The 9,489-nt window shown below is 37.1% G+C and overlaps 1 protein-coding gene across 1 annotated transcript; it reads right to left on the bottom strand.

Moving 5' to 3' along the window:
- Positions 1-3,982: 3,982 nt before the first annotated feature.
- Positions 3,983-7,971, bottom strand: LOC114742748 (protein SUPPRESSOR OF MAX2 1). The gene is made up of 3 exons (XM_028930966.1): positions 6,594-7,971; positions 5,969-6,248; positions 3,983-5,866 (listed from the first exon to the last, which is right to left on the bottom strand). The coding sequence occupies exons 1-3, from the start codon at positions 7,811-7,813 to the stop codon at positions 4,259-4,261; spliced, it is 3,108 nt and encodes a 1,035-aa protein (XP_028786799.1). The 5' UTR covers positions 7,814-7,971; the 3' UTR covers positions 3,983-4,258.
- Between the last annotated feature and the right edge of the window lie 1,518 nt (positions 7,972-9,489).

Genomic DNA, 9,489 nt, shown 5'->3' with positions numbered 1-9,489 from the left:
CTACCTTTAATTTCCATCAAATAATGTTAAAACTATTTTATGTTCATATATGTGTGCGTGTGGAAAAGCATTGTTTATTTATTCATTTTTGTATGTAGTTGAATACTAACAATTACTCCTCTGGTCTTATTTATAGGACAGTGACAAAAGATACTTTTTGGTTTTTCAAAGGGTATTGAGAGAATTTTTTGGCATGGATGTATAATTTTACCTTTTATTTATTATTGTGTTGACCTTGTTTGCATGAGGTATAATGGATATTAAATAAAGATAAAATTCGAAAGTTGTTGAATTTTAAATGAGAATGAATAAAATGTAAAATTTTTCTTGGTTTATGTAAAATACTACCTCCAGTTCTTAATATTAGATTTTGTTTGATTTTTATTTTGGTTCTAAATATAAGATCCCAATCGACTTTATCTATCATATTTATATATTTTTTTTCTAAGATAGTCCTTCTAACAATAGTAGTTCTAACCAATATACTTGATTAGCAAGGATATTTTAGTAAAGACAATACATATTTATTACATATAATTAACCTAACTTATTTCTTTAATTTTCTCAAATTAATCAATTAGCTCAGGTAGTATGTTGAAAGTGACTTGCATTGTATTGCTTCATAATTAGATCTTACAATATGTTTCGCGTACAAGTAATTGCAGATTAAAATTTGTGTATTCGCCTAGAAGTCACAATATACAATGTACCTAAAATGAAAACGATGAACGTTATTCTCTTGACACCACATTATATAACCTAAGATTAAGTTATCTTTAATTAACTTGTACTACACAATTACGTGCTCATTGATGATCAATTCCTTATCAAGGTCGTATTTTCCATATACTACTTTGAAACTCCCATCAACTAATAAGCTCTATACATATTTATTTTTTCCTTTTTCTAGCATCAGTCAATTAAGCATTGTTCATGAACATATTTTACTGAAATTAAGAAAGATTTTAAATCACCTGAATTCCGTCTCAAAATTTAATAATTCTTTAATTTTATTCCTGTTTAATATATATTGAAAATGACAGTCTACAAAATAATAAATTATGGGTAAAATTATAGAATCATATAATAAATTTAATGAGGTGGCTTGTATTAAGGGAAAAAAACTCTGTCTGCCTTGTGAACCAGAAGAATATGCTTGTGTGTGTGTGGCTGGAATGAAATATCTGTGAGCATGGATGGAAATTTTTGTGTGGCTAGACTATGAGGACACATGAAGGTATAGAGAAAAAGAATAAATAAATGGGGACACGTGCAAGAGGTTGAAGAAATTAGAGGTCAAGAAAAGTCAACAGCTGCCAAGGTTATCAATAAGGGAAAACTAATGTAAAATCCACTTGTATATATTTATTATTGAAACATTTAAATAATAATACAACATATGTGATATATGTGTCTGATTTTTTTTAAGGTAAAAACGGTTATATATTGTTAGTAAAATATTCGTGTGTTATTCTTCTACCAAAAATTTAATAATAATTAATACTTTAATAAGAATATCAATTATATAAAAGATTTGTGGTACCTAAAAAAGTAGGGTGCACATGTGAATGAATTGAATGTAAAGTGGACAGGAAGCATCCGCATTTGTCTTGGTTTTGGTCACTTCACTTTCCTGTTCCACACTTGTCCTTTCTTCCAAACATATTATCATAATATTATTGTTGGCAAAAAAAAATCATATTATTATTTGCACATTTATTTACTTGTCAAAAACACTTTTTATATTTAAAAACAATTCATCTAAATATAATTTTTTTTTCATCCATAAAATTTTTAATATATTCAATTTTATGTGGGGGAAATAGACTCGTTGTCACATGACCCAGCCGTTAGTGATATTAATTTCCTTGCTCATGAAGGACTCAACTAATTATGAAGAGGCTGAAAAAAAAAACATTCAATGTTTTTGGCCGGTTGAGTTGTCCCACATGGATCCAGTTGATATGAATGTACGAGACGGAATAAAACAGATTCACGTTTATATTATTATTATTAAATCACAAATTAGATGGCATGCCTAGTACCCAAAAAAATAATTAATAGGGAAGTAGGGGACATATGCTACTATCCATCAAAGTATAAAATTATCATGCAATGCACATAATATATTGTTTTTCTAAGCCACTTTTAATTAAATTTCAGCTCCATTTCTAAATTTAATAACTGAATAATTGCTATGTATAATAATGTTGTTATATAAATTTTTTTAAAAAAAAATGAACCTAATCTCTTTATAAGCTACTATATTTTAGAGACATCTGACTATTATTTAACATGTTTTTTATTTTTTATTTATTAATTATTTATTCTATCTCCTGCTCTATTCTCTTTTGTTATCTTTTTCTGGTATATATTTTTTTAAATTTTTATTCTCATTTATTCGTTCTGCTCACTTTTCCTCTCTGTAAATAAAAGCATGTTTAAAAAAATCTTACATATTTAATTATCTTCAACGTATTTTAACTAATTTTTTTATTTATATAATGCAGCTATTTGTAACTTATAAAAAGGTTGGAGCTAGCAACAATTAAGAGTTTTAAAATTGGGTAAAAATTCAATCTTATCTCATAAGTTTTTGTATGAGAGTTGTGGACACTTGAAAGTGCTTGTTAGATTTAAAAATATTTTTTTATAAAATGAGATAAATTTCTCTATATATTTACTTCGTAAATTATAAAAACATGTTGAAAAATATGATTTGATTTTTATCTAAATTTTTTTTTTAATATTGTGTGCACAGATTATGGGAAAGAGAAAAGGGAGAAAGGGGAAAGGGGATGGCATGGCACGTGGAATCACGGCCACACCGCAACACAGCAATGCAAAACTAATCAAAATCCGTTTTATTCATTTCTTTCTTTCTCACTTTCCCACGCCAAACCCTCTTTTACGTAACATACTCTCACTGCTGACCTGACCTCTTTCCCCCGCTCCTAACCAAACCCCTAAATTCCTCGTTCTGTCTTATCATTGCTTCTTGCTCAATCAGTTAAAATTAAAACGGATTAAAATTAGTTAAAAATAAATGCATGAAATGGATTTATTTTTGTTCAAAAATATTTTTATTTTTAGAGAGAACAAGGGTGAGATAGAATGAGCAGCCAAAAAAAAAAAATTAACACGGTTATATAACATTAGGCCGAACAAAATACTCTTTCAGTCCTTAATATAGGACCTAACTTGAAGGTTAATGTTGGTTCTGTATATAAAACCTACTTCATATGTTTATTAATTTTTCTCAAATTAATCGTATTGACAGTTTGTCGATAATAATCAAGTAGGGAAAAGAGAAAAAGAATTAAGAAAGATAGTTATGGTACTTTAAGAAAAATATATCATATTAATTAATTTAACTAGTATCCTTAATCTAGTCAAATTAATTATTTAAATCTTATATTAAGTACTATTTATTTTCTCTATTAATATGAACATACAAGTTATTTTTATTATTGGTATCTCCCTATTTGTTTTCTCAATGAATTATGACGGTTATCCTCCATTAACAATAGAGCTTGATATACTCTCTGTTTTTTTTTTTTGGACCAGCGGCTGAAGGGAAGAACTTGATATACTTGAGAGCACTAGAGAGCAGAGAACACACACACCCTCCCAACCATTGTTTGCATTTTTTTGACAAGCCACAATTGAGTATTAAGTTGAAATGATATGATTTACAATAAGGTCCCAAAAAATCAGTAAATTTTAATAACAAATAAACAGTTGTTATTTACTGTTTTAAAACGTGCTGGTTTCTTATCATTAAAATTTTGGAATACTTATTTTTTTAGTTAGAACTTCATAACAATTCTTTCATTTTCATATCTAATTGTGGTACTTTAAACTGACTAATCTCGAGGGGAAGAAAATGAAGCCACAAGATTGGGAAACATAACAATGCAGCTGGCATACGCGTATCCTCAAAGTAATGAATAAACGCGAAGACAGGAATGCCCCCCCGTCATCTTATTCAAAATCATTATCCGTTTAATTGATAATTAAATACCTATGATGATTATAAAATTACAATAACTTTACGCAAAACTTAACAATTTAATATATCACTTTTTTTTTCCCCTCCTTTTTCTAGAACATCCCTCGAGTTCCCCATTTTTCCCTAACGGTTTTCTCCTTTCACTGTTATCCTTCTAACCGTCTTTGACTTTACCCCTTCCCCCAAAAGTGGCTATTTACATCTCTACCCAGACTAAAAACACATTATTCCCTTCTTGTCCCCGCCTCATTTTCCTTCCGCACCCACCAGTCTCACACTGGTCGGCAGCCTATGTTCCGAGCTCTGAGTATCAGAATCTCCGTCATCTTCAAGCCTGACAACAAAAGATTCCTCGCCATTCATGCTTGATTTCAGCTGATGAAAGCTCGGAACCAAAACTTTCTCTATCCATTCATCTATGCTCGTTTGGCCTAACCACACACCGCCCGTGATCTTTCCCAGCGCCTCCTCTTGGACTTCCAGTGACATCCCACCCCCGAGGATCACAGAAAATCTCTTCGTGATGGTCTCTGAGAAACTCCGGCGAATCAGGCCGAAATCCACCGGCTTGAATACAATGGCATCGTCTACCGCATCCAGCAGGTCGTGGGTTATGGTTGGTGATCTTAGACTATGATGAAGGACTCGGTTCTCTTCGTGATCTACTGTGAGATCACTGGAATTGAGTGATCCATCTGCCCTGTCTTCCTCTGCATCTGCGGTCTCATTTAGATCAAAAGCTAAACCGGCGTTTATCTCCTTCCGGGGTTTTGTGGATCTGTCTTCATCAGAAACCCAACTGGGTCTGCGTTTTGATGTTCTTTTGGATAATGATAGTCGTAATTGCCAATTGCCTTTTGCCAGATTTGTAAGCTTTTCTTCGTCAAGTGAATTGCCAGTGGACAGATATTTGAGGTTTTCGGGCAACCAATTTGCGGTGAGGATGAACAAAACATTGCCCACACTAATTTCACGGCCATAAGAATCAGAGAAGCGACCTCGTTCCATGGCTCGTTTTATGCTCCCACGAAGGACTAAATCTGCTTCATCAATGTCCTCAAGCATGATGACAGAAAACGGATTCCTTCGAATGGCGTCTGCAATTCGATCAAGTGCGGTTTTACCACGACGATGGACATCTGATAATTCTCCATCATCCCCACCTCGTGGTTTAAGAGAGATTATTATTGGATTGGACCCAGAAACCAGCTCGGAAAGAGCTCCTGCCATCTTCTTCTTCCCTACTCTGTCTGGACCCATGAAAAGTAACCATATGTCACCCTTTGAGCCACCACCGCGCCTTTTCCCATTGCCCGTTTTACATTGGGTCACGGTTGTGGCCACAGCAGATGCTGCATCATGCTGCCAACATACCTTGTCAGTGAGACCTTTGAGGAGCTTCTTGAAGGAGTCGGCATCAAGTAGTTTCTTGCTCTGTAATTCACTGAACTTGTCCTGTGACTCAGAAGACATGCAGCCCAAGAAATCCTTTGCTTGCTCTTTGTGATTTTGTTCAGGAGTGTTATCGGCAGACTTTGTTTGCCCAAGGGCAAGATCTGTCGTTACTGGACTTCTGGGGGGAGTGGCTGCCCGTTCCAATGGCTGAATCGGCCTTGGACTTGAGCTCAACTGCAGAGAGCTTTCCAGATTTTTGTTGAGAGGCGATTTGGGTTGAAGTTGGCGCCCCATCAAGTTGGGATTGTACAGACCCACAATTGGGAAAGGAGAGGGAGTCATTCTATCTGAACTGAGGTTTTGTTGCTGATGAAACTTAGGATGTAATTGCAAGCAAGAATCATGCCATTTCTTCTGCAGTTCCTGAGCCTTCTTCTTCACCACTTCTTGGCTATTACTCTATTAGAGACAAATCGAAAATAAACAGTTAAGCCATCTATATCTCCTGAGACCTGCCCAAATAAAGGGAAGCAACAATTGGCTCATTTGATGATGATTTACCTGAGTCTGATCATTGCTTGTTTTAGCATTCTGCAACCATTGTGGAAGTGGTGGCCGAGCAGCCTCGGCTTTGACCTCAGAATCAGATTTCTCAATCTCTTTCACCGTATCTGCCACTTCTTTCTCGCAGCTTTGCATACACTGTGGGCAACAAGTTGGCCTACGAGCGGGATCTACATTCTCCGAGACACGCTTAGGCTGTGTCATTGCAGTTGATGGAAAGCCCTTTAAAGGGGACAAAGACTCCAGCGAGCTACCAAGAATGCCGTTGGTCCCAATCCTACAATCATCAGAAAATGAAAAATGATTACACAGAAATACCATTTTTGTAACGCTAAGGCTTCAGTTTTCACTCAAACAGCATGAATAGAGAGAGAAGCAAGCTAGATGTCGTTCATCCTTCTACATCCTAAACAGAATACATGAGGGTGGATAAATCATTAGAGTACTAACTAACAAGCCTTAAACATCTAAAACTCCAAATTGACCAAGTTTTTGATCAACAAGAATTAAAATTCTGAACAGAATTTACGTGTCAGATGAGATTAAATGAAGAACACTTCATAGTTCCACAAGACCTCGGAAATCTAAGCTTTATTTGAGGTAGAAAAGAAGGAAGAAATACCTCGGAAATATGCCCGGAAGAGGGGCTTTAGTGGTGATAGGCACAGCCTGCAAATCCCAATCATTTTCCATGGAAGGATGATAAACCTGACACCTCAAGTAAGTTTCACAAGTAGCAGTTCCCAACAACCAAAGACGACCTGAAGCACCTTCTCCAAACTTCGTCACCAATCTACCCATCTCTGAAACCGAAGCACGCCCAGCCTCTGTAAGTGCCTGTTGCTGCATATTGCTCAAACCAGAAACTCCGAAATCCACAGATTGCTCAACTAGCCACTTCAGGTTACCCAAATTAACGAGAACAGAACCAGTACTTGAATTCCCCATTCTGGTCTCAATTAAATCTCCCAATTCCTTAATCTTTGCAGGGATTTGAGCTCTATCGGAAGGAAGCTCCTTCTCCAAATAAATCACATGAACACTGGAAAAAGGTCCCTCGCCCAGTTCCTTACTCTCAATTCTCCTCAATAATTCTCTTATCACAGCCTCTGGCTCTGATTCTCCAACTAACACTGGATTCCTCTTCTTGGCTTTCAACAGTATATCGATAATCCGTTTCACTTCTTCACCCCTTTGCTGTCCCAATTGGACGGAACTCCCCTGTTGAAGTCTCGGATTTAGATATAAATTCCGACCTGGTGCCCCTGTCGGAACTGGTGTGACAGCCGTGGGCCGGAATCCCAATCCGATCGGACTTGAATTGACCGCCGGCGATGACGAATTCAGCGACTGTTCAATCGTGGCTTTCACCGCCGGGCTGGAAAAGCTCGCTTCTCTCATGACTCTACTGACGCTGGGGTCATCGAGTATGGATATGATAAGCTGTTCAAGTTCAACTTTCACGGCAAGAAGAGGTTGTTGCTGCTGCTCGGGGCAACCACGGCGTTGGTGAGCTTGAGCTCGCTTCAGCGCAGCCATTAAAGCATTGGAAATCGGAGGCTTCATGTCGGGACTCATGTTCTGAGCCGTCGGTAAGCGCTCTAGCGCGACGCTGAAGCAGAGCTCGAGGGCTCTGCACTGAAGAGGATGAGACGAATTGGGATGCGATTTTATACAGGCCTGGCGAAGGAAGCCAGACGGTGAGGCCAAAAGTGTTGCCGCCACATGAAGCGGCGTCGTCTGGCCATGGTTCCGACGGCCGGCTTCGGCGATCGAATGATTAAGAACACTCGCCGCCTCAGGCGTTAGGGTTTGCTGGATCGTGCTAAGACCGGCTCTCATTTCACAATCAGAATTGTGAAGAATCTAAAGTCTCCGGTCGGGAAAAACCGAAATCAGAGGAAAAATTTATGTGGGAAGACGATAAATAGTTTGTCTGGTATTAAAAAAAGGAGGAGGAGAAGAAGAAGAGAAGAAGAAAAGAAGAAGGAACCCGGAAATGAATCTTATGGATTCGGCTTGGCTTTTCTGGGGTACTTGACTTTATGGAAAAAGCTACGAATGTGAAATTCACACTTCTGAGCTAAAAAGCCCACCAGCCAGAAAACGAGATTAATGGGGGGAGAAGAAGATAACAACATTTCGATAATAGACAAAATCGCATTTTCAAGGCTGGCAAAACAAATCACGGAGAAGCTTTTACAAACACAAACAAAATCACGAAAGTAATAGCTTATCTCCTTTAGGTTTCTTTCCTATGGGATCTACTTTCCCTCCGCCCAGGCGTGTGACCCCAAAAAACTAGTTGAGAATTCAAAGCGAAAAGGAAACTTCAGATCCCCTCTTTCACAAGATCATCCCCACTGCTTCTCTCTCTCTCTCTCTCGTTTCTCTACTTTATATCTCTACGTCGGAATAAATGTAGAAATATCGCGAGACAAATCACCGCGGGAAAGGGTAAAGAGAATTGAAGGGTGGTGAAAATTGGAAAAAGGTTAATCCACAGCTAATGGTGTATTTTAATTACAGGCGCAAGAAGAACAAAATTTTTTTTGGGGGAAAAAGTAAAAAGGGGCTCTCTTTCCTTGGCAAGAGAAAGAAAGACAGGGAGGATGAGAGAATTTCTAGTGAACAGAGAATTGATTGATGAAAGTACTACCAGTTGCAAGGATTTCTGGAAAAAGCCCTCTGGGCAGAGCAATCTGCTCTCCTTTTTGTGTCATGTTTTCTTTAATTCTTTTATATATATAATAAAATATAGTCCACCAATTTATTTTAAAAGAATAAAAGGTAAAGCGGAATTTGTCTCGACTCAACAGATTAGATTGGAGATAATGAAGAGAGAGGGAGAGAGACATGTGGTTTTAGGGAGAGAAAGAGATGTGAAAAGAAGATGATGATGGGAGAGAGAGTGTGTGGTCTTTGGATTGACTCCCTTTTTAATCTCTCACTTGTTTTTTGTTTGTTTTTTGTTTGCTTAAGATTGTAATGAATTTTTTTTTTTTTAAAAAAAAAAGAGTAGGAGGACGACGCGCGCAGAGGAAGCTGGGGAAGACGGCAAGGGGAGAGGGGGAGATTGAGGAGCACGCGCAGGAGAGACCAGAAGGACAGAGAGAGAGAGAGAGTTGCCTTTGAAACCAATATTGTGCTTTTAACACGCAACAGCTGCAAAAGGCATCGCACGACTTTCACCTTTTCATACACAGAACTTACTTTTTAATATTTTTCTCTCTCTTGCTTTTTCTCTAATCTTTGCAGTACGTGATCGTTTGGCAACTTACCATTCCCGCTTCAATAAAGGACACTCCTTTCCTATTATCCCCCCCTTCCTCTCTCTGTATATTCAAATATTATAGTATTAAAACTGTTAAAAAGTTTTATTACTTTCTCTTTTTTTTTTGGACCTTGGTTTTATTACTTTCTTTACCTTTCTCTTCTTTTTTAAGAGAAAAACTGTTCAGGCCAATTCTCACATTTGACCCGCTTAAAACTAATTAATAAGCAAACTTTTGGTATTC

The sequence above is a fragment of the Neltuma alba genome, unplaced genomic scaffold (assembly GCF_004799145.2).
Source record: "Neltuma alba isolate B1F8T4 unplaced genomic scaffold, ASM479914v2 tig00003870_pilon, whole genome shotgun sequence".
NCBI classification, from domain to species: Eukaryota; Viridiplantae; Streptophyta; class Magnoliopsida; order Fabales; family Fabaceae; genus Neltuma; species Neltuma alba.
Note: the sequence above shows the minus strand (reverse complement) of the source record. Positions and strands in the feature narration are given on the sequence as shown.

Coding starts and splice junctions, on each gene's coding strand:
- LOC114742748 (XM_028930966.1), bottom strand. CDS start 7,813: ATGAGAGCCGGTCTTAGCACGATCCAGCAAACCCTAACGCCTGAGGCG. Junction 6,249..6,593: donor CTTCCGGGCATATTTCCGAG/GTATTTCTTCCT, acceptor TGATGATTGTAG/GATTGGGACCAACGGCATTC. Junction 5,867..5,968: donor CAAGCAATGATCAGACTCAG/GTAAATCATCAT, acceptor TGTCTCTAATAG/AGTAATAGCCAAGAAGTGGT.